The sequence below is a fragment of the Mastomys coucha genome, unplaced genomic scaffold (assembly GCF_008632895.1).
Source record: "Mastomys coucha isolate ucsf_1 unplaced genomic scaffold, UCSF_Mcou_1 pScaffold13, whole genome shotgun sequence".
Taxonomy (NCBI): Eukaryota; Metazoa; Chordata; class Mammalia; order Rodentia; family Muridae; genus Mastomys; species Mastomys coucha.
In genome coordinates this window covers 65,402,095-65,418,248 of record NW_022196895.1, presented here as the reverse complement: position 1 = coordinate 65,418,248, position 16,154 = coordinate 65,402,095, and the positions used below count along the sequence as shown (strand labels likewise).

Sequence of the window (16,154 nt, the reverse complement as noted above, 5' to 3'; positions counted from 1 at the left end):
AAAAAAAGAACTGAGAAGCAAAAACAGAAACCCTAAAATCGTGGCTCTTGACACCAAAGACTTGAAACTTGTCCTATAAAATTCAAATTACCAAATCCCCTGTCACACGTTTCTACACATCTTGAATTAGCTGAGGCTTGATTCATTTTCTCACCAATAATTTAAAAAAAAAGAAAAAAAAAAGAGCTAGGGACTTCTGTTTTAGTTAAAAATCAGTGCCTCAGCATCAACTTTACCATTTTTGAAGTCAAAAAGAAGCTACCAACAGCAAGCACCTAGATCAAATAGCATCCTGTGGTACTCAGGGAAGACACTCCAAGGCATATGCTAGATGTTATCCATTAAAAAGAAGAAAAAAAAACAACTTTGTGTTAAATACCTGATTGGATGGCAATTAAAAGAAAAACTGAGATGAAAGGACCACCAGCACCTTAAGTAACTGGCAGAGCTTCCAAGGCTTAAAATCAGGACACTCTTGAAAAGCATTTGCAATTACAGTTTCAGAAGGATATAATTATTGCTCAGTTATTTTCCTTCAAGAATGGACCAAAAGCTTGTGCCCATGAAATTGAACTTCACTTATTGATAGATTTGCAATAGAATTTAGCCAGTCTGAAAGACTTCCTAATATCTTGAAGAACTCACATTTACTAGAACAGAGATCATTGTCTCTAATCAAAAGGCAGTAGCTGGCCGCTGGGGCCTCTTAAGCCATTATGGATAATCCTTCCATTGCTTGGGTTACTGCTGTTAAACAAACATCCCGCCTGAGGAGGCAAAGGCAGAGAAATACGCTAGCGAAGCCAGTGTAGGGGGCACAGCAGAAATCCGCAGACAGACTCCCACTGCAAGCATCTATACAGCTTTTGTAAAGTAAACAGAATTAGGTCTAGGTAATGGGCAGCATTAAGTCCAAAACATTAAGTCAAAAACGCAACTGGATTATACAACTCGCCTTGAAGGAGTTACTCTGACTATATGACTTTGTTACTCACAAAGCCAAATACTTTATCACAAATATTCTTGGCTGTGTCCCGAGAAAACTACTTACTGTTAAACGACATTTCATGTCGAAGAAAGACAAAAGTGTGCATAGATACTGTATCACTGAAAGTCTTTAATTCCATGTTTGTAAAACTTACTACTTCCTGTTCTAGTAACCACATTCACAGCCATTTTATTATCGTTTACTTATGGATGGTATCCCTATCCTTAGGAACACTAGAGTAAACTGACTTACTATCCCCACTCTTAAAGGCTGACTGTCTATCAGAGGCACATTTATCCTCCACTGGCAAAACATAAGCTTATCAAAAGTATATGTTGATATAAAACTTTCCTTACTTTGTATTCTGGAATTGACAAAAGGTGGAGAGAGATTGTCATGTGACCCAAGATCCCTGCTAGTCATGTGGTCATAGGGAGTGCCATCTCCGTAGTTCTGTAAAAAAAAATGACAGAGTAAGTCACATTTAAAGATACACACATAAACATACCTCAATACTGAACCCTCTCCTATGGAAAGAAGCTGGGCTCGGTTGTCATATACTGCATGAAATCTCACTATAAGAACTATTAGCCAGGCGGTGGTGGCGCACACCTTTAATCCCAGCACTTGGGAGGCAGAGGCAGGCAGATTTCTGAGTTCGAGGCCAGCCTAGTCTACAGAGTGAGTTCCAGGACAGCCAGGGCTACACAGAGAAACCCTGTCTCGAAAAAACCAAAAAAAAAAAATAAATAAAGAAAGAAAGAACCTGAACCTTCATTAGAATTTTAAGTTAAAGAGAACTCCTCAATCCACAGAATTCAAATGGTTCCCATAATGATAGCTGTAAAATATTGATACAAATATATTGCATGAAATTTTTGATGTGATTGCATGAAATACTACATCGAAAAGATCACCTATGAAGTAAACTGCACATAATGAAAGTTTTTCTTTCTCAAAAGCTACATCACTACATCAAAGCTGGCACAACTGATACACAGCCCGCAGGGATTGGCCTCTTGTAAAAAACAAGGTTGAGCTGTTTAAGCAACATTTAGCTTACAATATTACAGTTTCAATGTTTTATTTTAGCAACTGTTGCAGCTGCAAAATGAATGGCTCATTATATTAGTAATTAACGCATACGAATGTGAAAAATACCATACTTGAACGAACATCAGCGTTTCAATACAGGGCCGGTGAGATGGCACTGAGGGAAAAGATGCTTGCTGTACTCACTGGAAGACCCTAGTTCAACCTAGGGATCCACAGGAGAGTGGAGCAAAGAGATAAGCCTACTATGCTGTCCTCTGACTTCTCCATATGGGCAGTGATGTGAACATACACACTCACACACAATCATGATGCATAGAATTTAACACAATCATAATGCACAGAATTTTAAACCTTCAGCATAAATCAGTATTTGTGCAGGTAGACAAAATATGCTGCATACAAGCAATTTTAAGGGGGGACAGTTTCTTGAAGAAATGTTTCACTGTAGTATTGCTCCCCTCCCCTCCAGATTTTAAAATTAATAGATTATTTGTACACTTCCCAGCCACTTAAGTTCAATGGAGAAATTCAATAGCATGTAAGAAAGAGTTAAAAAAAAAACCCAAGGTGTTATTTGATTCAAATATCAGCCTATTAAAGAACATAAAGTGATCAGAAAAGGGGGCTGGGATGCGGCGGCTGGGGGGAGGAGGGAGTGTCTGCTCAGCTGGTTAAACTGTCCATAAAGTCTAAGCCAAACTGACCCAGAGGCATTGGGTTGGTACGTTAGCCAAAGGCAGACAGAATCTTGCCACACATCAAAGATGGAGGCTGTGAGAACAATATGAAGTCAGATCACCTCACTACAGAAGGACCACGACCTTCAGGACAAACACTCCTCTCACTCGCCTTTGTTCATGTATAAAAAATTAACAGGGATGCTACTGCAATCCCACCCTGCTAGGACAGTAATTTGTAGCTAGATGTCATACATGAAAGACCCGCCAAGGCATTGTATACTGTTCGTTATTATTTATGAAATGTCCTCATCATAGATAGTGAACAACAAACTTAAAATAGATCATCCAGCTTAATAGTTGGCACAGTGGAGAAGATAGTGCCACCATGGATGATGAGAAGAGAGACACAGCCCCTTTCATGGGGCTACAAACATCTATCCTGTAAAACTCCCTGGATTGGGGAGATGTGAATTATAATATAGTGATTCAAATCATCCACTGGTATAAGTTTTATATGTACTTATATATCCGTGTGTTTGTATGTGTCTGTGTGTGTGTGTGTGTGTGTGTGTGTGTGTGTGTGTGTGTATACTCATGTGGGAGAGTGGATGTATTTGCTTGCATAGGTGGTACATGTTTGTGGTGGCCAGAAGTCTAAGTCAGGTATCAAATGTACAGATTAGGGTAGGCTAACTGGCCAGTGATCCCCTAGTGCTGGGATTTTAAGTATACAATACCATTCCTATATTATTTTTTCTTAACAACGCACTATGGGAAAAACAAACAAACAAACAAAAAACCAGAACCTTAGGCCTTATTATTGTATGTAAACTCTTTGCCAACTGACCTACTTTCCAGGTCCTAACAATGTATTTCTTTTTTCTTAATTATACTTATTGTTTTTACGTATGTTGTGGGTGGGCATGTCATACAACTGTGCAGCAGCCTATGCAAATCAAAGGACGACTTAGACTCAGTTCTCACTCTACCCTGTAGGTCCCAGGGATCAAGTTGTCAACCATAGCAGTAAGTGAGTGCCTTTACCCACTGAGCCATCCCACGGGCCTTTTATCTCAACTTAAAAAAAAGAAAATTTACAGTTACTGGAAAGTAAGCTTAAAAGTAAGTCAGCAAGATTCTACATGGGCTTTGCTTGCCAAAATTCAATTGAAAGTATGTTATATATTAGACTAGCTACACACTGTAAGGCATTTTACATTTTAAAATAAAGCTAAGGGTAGAAGTCAACAGTGAGAAGTTCCTATGAGAATTTAGCTCAGTATTTACAGGACGGACAATTGTCCATAAGAAGAAGAGACTAAGGTAGCCTGAGAACACAGAACAATGCAGGGACGTACTGCCATCCCCCGCTTGCTGTCAAGGGATTGGATTTATTTGTGCAAGTGCAGGCTGTAACTTGAGGAGGAGGAAAGATTTCCTCAACCCATCCATAGAATGCATTAGAATGTCAAGCTTGACAGCTGCTCCTGGCTCAAAAGAGTTCCTCATCGGCTTAGAGATCCTGCTACACCCTAAAGACCAGCGTGGGGCTCCCGGGGCCAAGGACAGGTGCAAAGTGTTTAAGTAGTACTGGCTAAAAGAGCCTTTTTGGCAGCTTTGTGGATCACCTCTGCCTCTAGTGACAAAACAGAGACTTCCCCCAGAGCAAAGGGATGGGGACACTTACAGCAAGATGTCCCCTCCCATCAGCCAGAGGAACAGGAGGAGGGATGCTCATTTTAACAGCTAGGTCTACTTCTGATGGGGACACTGTATGTGTATTATGAAACCTGCTCTGTGCATAGAGAGCCTTAAAAGAATTGCATTAAAGATGTCATATGCAATGGCCTGACTGGCCATAAAGTAAAAACAGTGCCCATTTATTGTGCAAATTCTACTAATGCTAAAAGCTCAGAGCGTTGCTCAGGAGTCAAGCTATGCCCACCTGTGATGGACATTAGGATTTATCTAAATAAACTTGGTCTGAATGCAACAAATGACTTTCTGTCAGACTTGACCACAGGCTGGCAAAGATAAAGACATGTGTTTGAGAAAAGTTTTCCTCTTCAGATTAGCACCAAAGCGTGGTAACCAATAAAAGCAATTGATGACACATATAGATCTGTACACGTCTGCGTGCGCATGTACACGCACATGCATGCATGCATGTGAGTGTGAGTATGTGTATGTGCACATAAGCATGCACCCTTGTGAGTGCATACCTGATGCATGTGAGATGCTTAGTCAATTTACATATATTCCATGTCTGCTTTCAGGGGGAAAAAGATTAGATATACTTACCCTGGATGGGCTTGGATGGCCTCCAGTCCCCCAGGACCCTGAGCTACTTCTGTCTTCTACATCTAGGGACAAGAGAGAAGTTCTTTAGGCTTTCTTGCAATAATTCTTTCTTTTTGTATATGCACTTTTAAATTAATGTTTCAAATTAATCTCCTGTTGCCTTTAATTAAGAACCAGGCACAAGGCTGCCATGATGACAGTGGTTCCTGACCCATCGACTTAAATTAACTCATTTAAATTCACAGCAGAAGTGAGCTGGACCCTCAGGAACCAGAGGTATGCACATAAAAATTGCTTCTATCCTCCACCGCATTTGAGAGCCTACTTTGTGAAAGATAGGAAATTATGCTTAAAGTTTTATTAAAATCTTTTGGACAGAAACAAACTTAAAAGCACATGAACACAATTTTAATCCGAGAGGAAAGTTAAGCTGAAGTAAATGGCCACACTGACACTGTCAGCATCGCTGCCAGAACACGACTGGATACTGTTTGTTCTCCAGCCAAGTTTATTACAGCAGACAACAAAATGAGGGAACTCAGTAGTTTGCTCCCACAAGCACAGTGTGGAGATATTTGGGCTTTTGTAAAGGTTTTGGAAACACCTTCTGTTTCTAACAAAACCAAAAAAAAAAAAAAAAAAAAAAAAAAAAAAAAAAAAAAAAAAAAAAAAAACAAAACAAAACAAGCAAAACAAAAATCCCAGGATTTTCCATAAGTTTAGACCACGTCATCATTTGTCATCGTCGTCACTGGCGGCATCATCATCATCATCATTATCATCACCATCATCATCACCATCATCGTCACTTAGAATCTGATATAATGCATTTGATCATATACATCCTTTCCCCCACTGTTTACAGATCTACCTCTCCCCTCTCCCCACCCAACTTCGTGTCCTATTTCCTTGTTAATCCTTCAAGATTAATTTTTGCTGCCCAAATATTCTTTGATGTATGACAGGGTAAATTATCATCCTGGCATCTGCCATGTGGGAATTAAACTTGCTATTGGGTGATAAGGCAATATTTTATTTTGATAAATAATACTTGAAGAGATGCTAGTCAGAGACCAGGAAGGTGGGACTCACAAACTCTCCTCCTACACAGTTCTAATGCCGGTTAGGGTAAGAAGTGGTCCAGCAGTGGTACTGTAGGCTACACTCCTGAAGAGGGCTGGGCAAAGCCAGAAGTTATCATTTCAACTGCTTAAAACATCATGGTGTTCTAAGGCTCACGCTTTATTTGGGGATGGCTTTGAGATTTTTTATGAGCATGAAAACTTATTCTGTTTTGTGTGTGTGTGTGTGTGTGTGTGTGTGTGTGTGTGTGTCCGTCCTGGTTGCTGACAGAGAGCCATCACAAACACACAAACATCCCCTGACAGAATCGGAGGAGGGTGTGAAGCTCTGATTCAAGAGACATAATCCCATGTATTGACTCTCGTCACATCTCCCTGATACTGTTTATTCTCATAATGGTCTACTGACATTCCTTTTATCACTGCTAGTTTATTATCAGCAGAAACGATCACAGTATAATTAATTGGCTTATTTTTGGGTACAGAGGAGGACATAGTGTTATAGGATATCTTAAGAGATGGGGATAGCAACGGCAACTTACTGCTAATACACTTGAATCTTCAACCTCCCTCTAGCTCTCTCTGTCCCTAGCATCCTGGCCCTACTCTCTTTCCCTCTTTCTGCCCCCCTGCCCCTGCCTCTTCTCTCTCTTAACCATAATTTCTCAATTCCTCTTGGTTGGTACTCCAGAAAACAAGAAACTGCAGGTGGATGTCCCCAGTGGACAGTTAGGCTCAATGCACAGAAAGCTGAAGGCACAGAAAAAAGCTCAGGAGACTACAGGGAGCCTGAAGACAAGGTATGAAATGCTCCCCAAACCTGCTGTTTAACAAGCCAACACACCGCCCTACCCTGCACACACTGAGCTGTAGTACACAGAGAAGCCGCTTACAACCTCAGGGATTTTCACATGAGCGAGTTTGGTATCATGCATGGTTCTCCTAATTCTTAAATAAAACCCAATTATTTTTAGGAGGGGAATGCAAAGGAAGCCTCCTCATTCACTGCAGATTGCCGAACATTTAGTTAGTACAACCTGACTTTAAAACAAAAAACAAAACAAAACAAAAAGCAGCCAACTTGGATCAATGGGAGACCCTGTCCTTAAATCTGCCCCAAAGACAAGAGAGGAATAGATTTGATTTTCTCTGTCTGTCATAGACTCCATATTATTTGGACCTATCTTTCAATTATGGTGTGGGGGAAGAATTCTGGACATATAAGATGGGCAAGGGTCAAGTAGACCATACGGCTCTGCCAAAGAATCTCCATTGAGAGCAATTTTGCCACCAAAGGACATTGGCAAGTCCCATAGGCATTTTTGGTTATCACAGGTTGGCCTAGAGGTCAGGAACATTTCTAAGCAAAGGCACAGAGCAGCCTGCTACAGTCACAGAAGAATGTTCTGGCCACTACCTCCCATGTATGGACTGTACTGGGGTACAGTCACCCTAGGCCAGGGAAGAAAGAGAAGGAGTTGGAGGAAAAAATGTGGTGGAACTTGACTTATAACTAAAAAGCCTTTCCTCAGTACAGCACGTCTGTGGGTTTGAACCGAGACTTGAGCTGCCCTGGTTCAGCGGACCTTTATTCGTATCTTCTGTCCACCAAATAAAAGGGGTGGGGGTGGGGGATGATGGTCAACCCGGCAGACTGCTAATTAGCAGGCAGATAAAACACATCAAAACTTGAGTATTCCCAACTGGGCAATTTCAAAAGCGAGCAAGCCACTAATTAAAAAATGTTGGAAGTCGAGCTTTTTCAAGACAGGTTAAACACTGGCTGGGTTCCTCCACAGAGAGCTCCCCACCCAATCAGCTCAGACTGCTCTTTTCCCATCCTTCCGAATTTCCATCCTTCTCATTTCCGGACCTCATGTTGCCTGCCTTCCATTCAGTTTCCACTCATTTACTGCTCTCTTCTGAACAGGATCTTCCCTCCCTTGGCTGACCAGACCTAGAGGATGTGGACAAATCACCAGCTCTCCCAAACTCAATATGCAGGACCACCCAATGAATCCTAATTATATTTTCTCTTCGGAAAGAACAACCTATATAAACAGGTATGTGTTCATCTACAGCAAAAAGGAAGTGGGTTGTGGTGATTCACAATTCAGGTAAACATGCGACTTCTAGCCATCTGTTTACACCTTCTCTGCCCTGAGCTTCATCAGACCTGCTAGTAACTGAACATTTCCTCAATACCTAGTCCAGGGCATCTCATCTCCATGTCCACCCACCTCCATCTGAATCATTTGGCATGCTCACTTCAAAGCCAGCTTCTTCTTCGGCTGCGTCACAAACACTCCTGAGCCTGGAGCTTACCAGTGAGGCAAAGGCAACCATGTTTATCACAAGGTCCTCAGGTTGTTTCCATGCATATCGCAGAGTATGAGCATCACAAGACTATGCTACTAGAAACAGAGGACAAATCCCGCCCACGCCATTGGCCACCAACTGCTTCGTGGGATACCTTAAAAGGGTTCTCTGGATGATGATAGTGAGCTCCGTGGTTAAGAGCCCATGCTGTTCCTGCAGACATCTCCCAGGACCCACATCAGAAAGCTCACAACTGCCTGTCACTCCAATTCCAGAGTATCTGGCATTCCTCTGACCTCCTCATGCACTCAAGCACACGTGTACACAACCACACATACCACACACACACACACACACACACACACACACACACACACTTTTTAAAAGCACAAATGAAGAGTCCACTAGAAAAGAAAAAGAAAAACCTTTGACTCCACATTCAGTTCATACTCCTGTCTCAACTGCATCCCAACGGTACTTTCAAGAATGACTTTGTGTGAACCCTGCAGATGATCTATGCTTGCCCACCACTCATCTCCCACCAGACACTGAAGAGCCTCTGATGTCTGATGTCCCCCCATGACTTTTTCCCATTACTCCCTGTGCATAGAAGGGGTGCCCAAACTTTTGACTGTGTAACATAGCACAGTTACTGACATCAATAAAGTGCATGCTTAAGACTTAGAAAACAAAACAAAACAAAAGGGGGTTCATATTTTTTATTTATTTATTTGTTTGTCTACTGGAGAAAGGAGCTCACTATATATCCCTAACTGTCCTAGAATTCACTATGTAGACCAGGCTAGCATCAGATCATGGAGTTCCACCTGCTACTGCCTCCCAAGTACTGAGATTAAAGCCATGAACTACCACACCCTGCTAAAACCTCAATGCTTTAAAACAAGTCTATAATTTTGTGCAAACTTATAGCTATTTCTGTCCACATCTCTGTGCCCTGAAGACCATGGGGTGGTCATTGCTTAACCATTCCTTCCCTCTCAGGAAGCCAGCCAACAGGTGTGAACAGCCTTGTGCTGGGCCTTTCATGTCCAAATAGCATGCCAGTTTCCACATGAGAAAAGTGAAGCTTAGACTGGCAAGGCGCTGAACAGTTAGGAAACAGAAGCAGTGAGACAAACACATCGCGATCAAGATTCAGTGAGTATGCCAGGCAGTGGTGGTGCACGCCTTTAATCCCAGCACTTGGGAGGCAGAGGCAGGTGGACATCTGAGTTCAAGGCCAGCCTGGTCTACAGAGTGAGTTCCAGGACAGCCAGGGCTACCCAGAGAAACCCTGTCTCAAAAAACAAAAAACAAAACCAAAAGAGATTCAGTGAGTACACCCAGTAAACACACCAGTGGTATGAATTTCCCAATTCGACACCACTTTAGAATGTTCTCTCTAGTGCCTCAGATGAAGTGTATGTATTTAACACACATTTTTTAACCCACTGCTATATGCACAGAACATTAGAGAATATTATTCGATATTAAGTAAATTAAACAAGCACTTGTATGAATAAAGTCAATGGGTAGTAATTCTATGGTAGGCTACATGTTTGCTTGAGGTATACAAAAATGTTAGAAGCTATTACATTGGCAAAGATAAAAAGAGATATTTTAATGTGATTATTAGAATAAGAGATACAATTTGTTTGGAAGAAACAAAATTAACCGTTTTCATTTGATGGGAAAATCCGAGTCTTCCCAACAGAGATTAGAATCCAAAGGACCAACCCACTTTACTTATAAAAAAAAAAAACCTTAGAGTTGCTGAGGCTAACTTGGCATTACAGCTCATTAAACAGACATTTCTTCCACAAATAACCCTGTACTTATATGCACACCCCATTCCAGGCTGTGATGAGTACGTATAGTATATACCTTATAGCAAAGAAACCTGCAACTACCTTTTAATTCCTTGTATGGTGCAGCGCGGAGGGTGGGCTCATTAGCCCTTTGGGATGAGGATGGCTGAAGAGTCAGGTCCTGACACGTCCTTGTGGTACAAATGAGCAGCCACCACTTCACTGTAGGCATGAAGGGACCGCAATGACATGGGCAGAAGGAATGATACAAAACCACTAGCAAATGGAAAAAAAAAAAATCACACCTTCTAATTAAAATGAGCTCAATTGCCCAAGTCTTTTCTGATATTATTCCAAAGTAGGACAGCATAGATGTGCAGGTTGATCTGAAAAATCAACAAGACATTGAAGAACTCTCCATTCACTTGGCTAGTTCTCTAGACTTACTCTAGGATGTGTGACCCTTCACTGGCAAATTCCAAAAGTTAACCTGAGCAGAACTTGTCCACCGGCTGCTACAGAGAGGTAGGAGTCACTAACAGAATTCTAACCTGCTGTGGTTTTCCATTCATTCACTGTTCTTCAACACTTGATTATGTAGATAGATCTCATTCGTGGACAACTAGGCTGAAACCATCAAGGAATCTAGACAAGACTTGAAACACCATGCTGGGAGTTGGGGAGCAGCTTGAAATCAGAACAGAGGCTCTGCTGTGCCCATCAGTATAGTCCAAATAAGTCACTGGCCTCTTTGAACTTATTTTTGTGAACCACAAAATAAGCGAGTTTGATTTCCATTCTTGGAAATAGGGCAGGCTAGTATATTTGGATAACTCACCCACATAAGACTAAAAATGATGGATCACAGGTTTTTTTTCTTTTACATCTTCTTTAAAATACTAATGAGCTGACAAGATATGAAACTTCCATCAAGCCAAAATCAAAGGAAAGCTGGAATCCAGGGCACACGAAGACATTTCTACCCTGAGAACTCCAGCCAATTTAGAAAATTTTGTGTTGCTTTGTTTTGTTTTGTTTTGTTAAAAGGGGTTTCTCTATGTAGTTCTGGCTGTCCTGGAATTCTGTAGACCACACTGGACTTGAACTCACAGACTGGCTTGCCTCTGCCTCCTGAGTGCTGGGAATAAAGGCATGCACCACCACATGCCTGGACACTTTAGAAAATTTAATGGCTTCTTGAAACAACGAGATTGGAAGAGATCTCCCCACAAGGAGATATAGGGAAGGTAGTATTTGCAAGCTTAAGGAGAGACGTTTATGGAAAATGGTTAACTTAAATTGTTGAACATTAAGGGAAGTATTACGCCCTGAACAACTTCTCAGCACCAAATCTCTACTGTGAGTGCCTCCTCTTCTCATGGTCTCTAGAACTGAAATTTCAAGTTCTAGAAACCACTTGAAAACTGTGACTTCCAGATATCGGAGTCTCTTTTATGATTCCTGGGTTTTTGCTAAACAGACTGGAGATTCTTGCAGTATCACCGGGAGAGTGGAAAAACATGAGATAAGGAGGCCACACAAATGCCACTTTCTCCTTGAAGCTCGAAGGCCTTATCATAAGCAAGAATTCAAACAGCATTAGGTTTGCTCTGTAGTTCCAGTTAGCTTTAAAATAGTCCCTTTATGTCTTATAACCAAGGCATCTTTCTGCGTGTGATATATAAATGAAGTGGTGTCAAAAGTTGTGCTAGGTGACCCTAGATCCGTGAAAAGAAGACAGGCCGAACATTACGAAGGTATATTCTTAACAAGGATGAGAGCTAAATGGATGTGTTGGTTATATATGTAGAGCTGGGAGTTAGTTCTTTCCATACTCTGAGCCTAGAACACACTCAATACCCAAGAGTCCCGCGCACCCTGAAATCACAGAGAAAGTGACACTGTGCATCACTCAAATGCCTGCTCTTAGGGAGATGTCCTGATCCCCTACTGAAAATTTCCACATAGTCAGAAAGTGTGCAGAGGCTAAGGGTGGTAAATTCCTCTGAGAGAGATAATCTTTCTGAGGTAGGTTAGCATCTATACTGTCTTGAGACCTCTCTGCACCAACACGCACGGTTAAATACCCTCCACAGGACATCTGTGGCTCCTACTAATTCCTTAGTCCAAGAAGAACCCTTGGCTGAGCCCTCCACACAAACTGAGATGGCATATGCTCTCCGTCAGTGCCAGATGAATTTAGAGTTCAAAATATTTCATCAGCAAAGAGCGTGTTAAGGACGTGCACATTTTCATTAGCACCCAGCACAATAAGAGCTCTAAGAGGAGTGATTTGAAGTCACATTTGATGACTAGTGCCGACATGGGAAGAGTTGAGGAGCTCCTAATACCGATAGACCATGTCCGCACAACCACGGATGCTGCTATTAGAAGCAAGGCATAATGCGGGAATCTGTGCAAGGCTGAGCTGAGTGCTGAGGAGTAACCGCTCCAGCAAAGCCGAGCAAGGAAAGGACAAGATGGTGGCATTTGCCACACACCCTCTGAGAGGCAATCACTACAGAGAAAAGGAACCTGGGTTTCCATGTTCAGATCACCATCAGCTCCGACTTCCTCAGAGCTTTCCATATCAGATCTGAAACTGAAAGGGAAGGTATGTGTGTGTGTGTGTATGTGTGTTTGTGTTTGTGTGTGTGTGTTTGTGTGTGTGTGTGTGTGTGTGTGTGTGTGTGTGAAGTGTGCAGGTGTAGATGTGAAAGTAAATTGCAGATACTAGCAAAAACACAGAATAGAAAATAACTTTATTGGACTAGAAATACTGCAATGCTTTTAGCCTTTATTAATGTCAGTTAGTATGTCTTTTAACCACTGTTAAGAAAACAATAAAAAGTTAGTCTATAAACAGATAATTAATTAATAAATAAGTAAATAAATGGTGATGTTATTTTTCCCTGAGTTTATAATGAGCTCCTTTACCAAAGTTAATATTGAATCATTTCAGACATATAGAATGGATTAAGTTTCACTATATATGTATATGCAAATGAATATATATGTGTGTGTATATACATACATACATACTATGAATATGAATCAGGGAAAGAATAGTCACAAATTCGAGTGACAATAAAGTAACAAAAGAATCACAAAACTGTCATGGTGAAAACATGTCAGAGGTGTGACTAGGTCTAAACTCTGCAATCTTGTTTAAAATGCAAGGTAGACAGTTAAACTGTGAAATCGTGACACAAGTCACCTGCAAGTTTTACTGGGTAGTAATCCCAGTATATATAATTTTGCGTTCCCTAATGAAATAACTTGGAGAATACTCTAGTTCTCCTAATCTGTCGGAGATGCGGAGAGACAACTTGCCGGGATGGATCCAGGCAGCTTTTGAAATGCTCGGCATGATGGCGACTTCCCCTGAAGTCTTGCTCCCCTGAGCAAGAAGTCAGAGACCTCAGAGGCTGTGACTGAAGTCATATAAAATCATAAATCAGAGGCCTAAAAAAACCAAGTCTCCCCCAAACATCACAGTAGGAGACTAACAGCATCAAACCAGGTGACAATGACAGCCAGAGGTCCCCTGAAGCTTGAGGGCTGAGGCTATCCAACAATCTCACCGCACAGGGAAAGCCTCCAGGGATCCAAACTAAAGGTGCAGCTCTTGTAGGCAAGTTCCTCGAGAAGTATGAGAAGCACAAGGTGAATGCTTCAGAGAATAAAAACTTAAACGGAGGAACAAATTCACAAATGAGCCTCATTTCCTAACAGAGCACACTGTGGTCCCATGGCCTTGAACACCTACGTGAAATACTTATGGTATAAAACCAAGGGATGCACATAGATACGGAAGATGCCTCCTTGCTCAACCATTTGATGCTTTGTGCTCCAGGAGGAGAGGAAGGAGAACAAGGTTGAAGGGCAAGACAGTTCAGTCTTTTCCTTCGTTTGCCCATTTGCCTATGCTCCCTGGAGCACCATTAGTGAATGTCTGAGAAGAGGGGCTCCTTTAATTGAAATGTTAGTAGGGCTGTAATTGCTCTGTATAACCACGGTGGTCACCGACTTCTCCCAAAAGACATTTTTATTCCGTTTCTTACTTTTTTCCTTCTAGTTCCCTTTCGGCAAAAAACGATGACGATGATTGATGATGATGATGATGATGATGATGATGATGATGATGATGATGATGATGATGATGATGATGATGATGATGATGATGGAAAGAAGGAGGAGAGGAAGAACAAGGAGGAGAAGGAGGAGGAAGCCTCCCATTTCTTGTATTTTAATCTCTGAGAATAGAATCTCATTCCCTATTCAAGATACTTCTCTGGTATTGGTTAAGCCAACACTTCTCAGCATTCAGAAATCCAGCTTTCTAATAGTTACATATGTATCAAATAATCAACACACACACACACACACACACACACACACACATAACCAGCTCTCCGTTTCATTCTCTCCGAATCTCTATCCTTCCAGCTACGTTCCCCACCACAACCAATGACCAGTCAAAGGTGGGCAACCACTCCTGCATGTCTACAGGGGTCGTGTCTCAGTTTTAGGCCAGTTTTCTCTGTATTTAGGCTGAAATGTGCAAACCACACTATATTACTCTGCAAAACATCAATGAGGAAGCTTAATTAAGTAACACTGACAGATAAATCCATTTCTTGCAGAGTAATCAAATCAAAGCAGGTTGACATAACGCAGGGACTTAATACAGTTATTCCCTTGTAATTGGAAAAAGGCCCTTTACTCCTCATTAAAGCAATCTTCAGGGTATCGGCAAAATAAGACGGCTCGGAGCTTTAATACTGCCCTCTAACAGTCTGAAGGCGCAGAACCCTTCGGCAAACAAGGCAGATTTATCTAACTCCTTGATCGCAACAGAACACACAGTCCCCACCGTTTGCAACTACTCTTTATGGCTGTTACAATTACAAAGGGGTAAATCAGCCTCAGCCCGATGTGCACTGGGAAGCCGGACAAACTGTTGACACTTTTACAAATCCACCTCCATGTGTATTTGAAACACTTGACTAATGGGTACACGGGTTCAGGCCAGGCTTCTCTTCACCTTACTCCGTGAACCTGGCTGCCTAAACACAACCTGATTCTTATCCATATGTAACTTTATTCATCAGAATCAGGAAAAAATAGAAAATGAATACATGCATTATCTGCGGTTTACCCAAATACTTACCTGGTCAATTGTATGTTGCCCTGACTAGGCCAAAATCCAGAAAGAGTTTAACACTATGGTTATCTTGTTCATATCCCCAAATTATATGATTGTCAGGCATTTATTTGAATGTCAAAGATACTGCTGTTTGTCTATTAGCCATTAACCAATCACAAGATGGTTTTAGTAAAGTAACCCTATGATATAAACACTATTTGGTGGTTGCTACACTGTTGGTTGACCATGAAACTACCCTGGCTTCCTCTGGTATTGATCAAGAAAAGTTCAAAGCTTGAAGACTAAGAGAAAATATTTTTTAAAGTCCCCCCCCATGTTCTCTAAAGTTCCCAATTTGAAAGGGTTTTAACTACAGTGCAGTCTTAAGTTACAGAATATGTTGCTTGTGAATCATTTGTAAGCAGGAATATACTGATAATATTTACTTCTTCAGTCCCTTTATGTGCATAACCTTAGGACAGATCAGTGCAGTTATCAAAATTTGGAAGTTTAATATTGATACTTTTATACAACTCATCACTCACATTCCAAATTGGTACCACCCACCCCTACGTGGAAGACTGCGTTAAAAGATCATGCAATACATTTAAACGCTATGTCTCTCTTATCTATTTTGATTGGAAGTAGCTCCTTGGTGTCTCTTTAAATGATATGGAACGTCAGAAAAAGTCAGTTTCAGAGACTATTCCCTCACGATTATACACAGGTGGGTACACTACTAAAGAAGTGACCTTGTGTGGTTTCCAGGGC

The 16,154-nt window shown here is 41.4% G+C and overlaps 1 protein-coding gene across 10 annotated transcripts in view; it reads right to left on the bottom strand.

The window, feature by feature from the left end:
- Tcf4 (transcription factor 4) overlaps nucleotides 1-16,154 on the bottom strand; it is a 345,876-nt gene that overhangs the window by 222,424 nt on the left and 107,298 nt on the right. For all 10 annotated transcript variants that reach the window (XM_031365973.1, XM_031365964.1, XM_031365969.1 and 7 more), the window contains 2 exons: nucleotides 5,026-5,087; nucleotides 1,345-1,441 (listed from right to left, as the gene is read on the bottom strand). In XM_031365973.1, coding sequence (XP_031221833.1) covers nucleotides 1,345-1,441; nucleotides 5,026-5,087 — 159 coding nt within the window. The remainder of the gene's footprint in view (nucleotides 1-1,344; nucleotides 1,442-5,025; nucleotides 5,088-16,154) is intronic.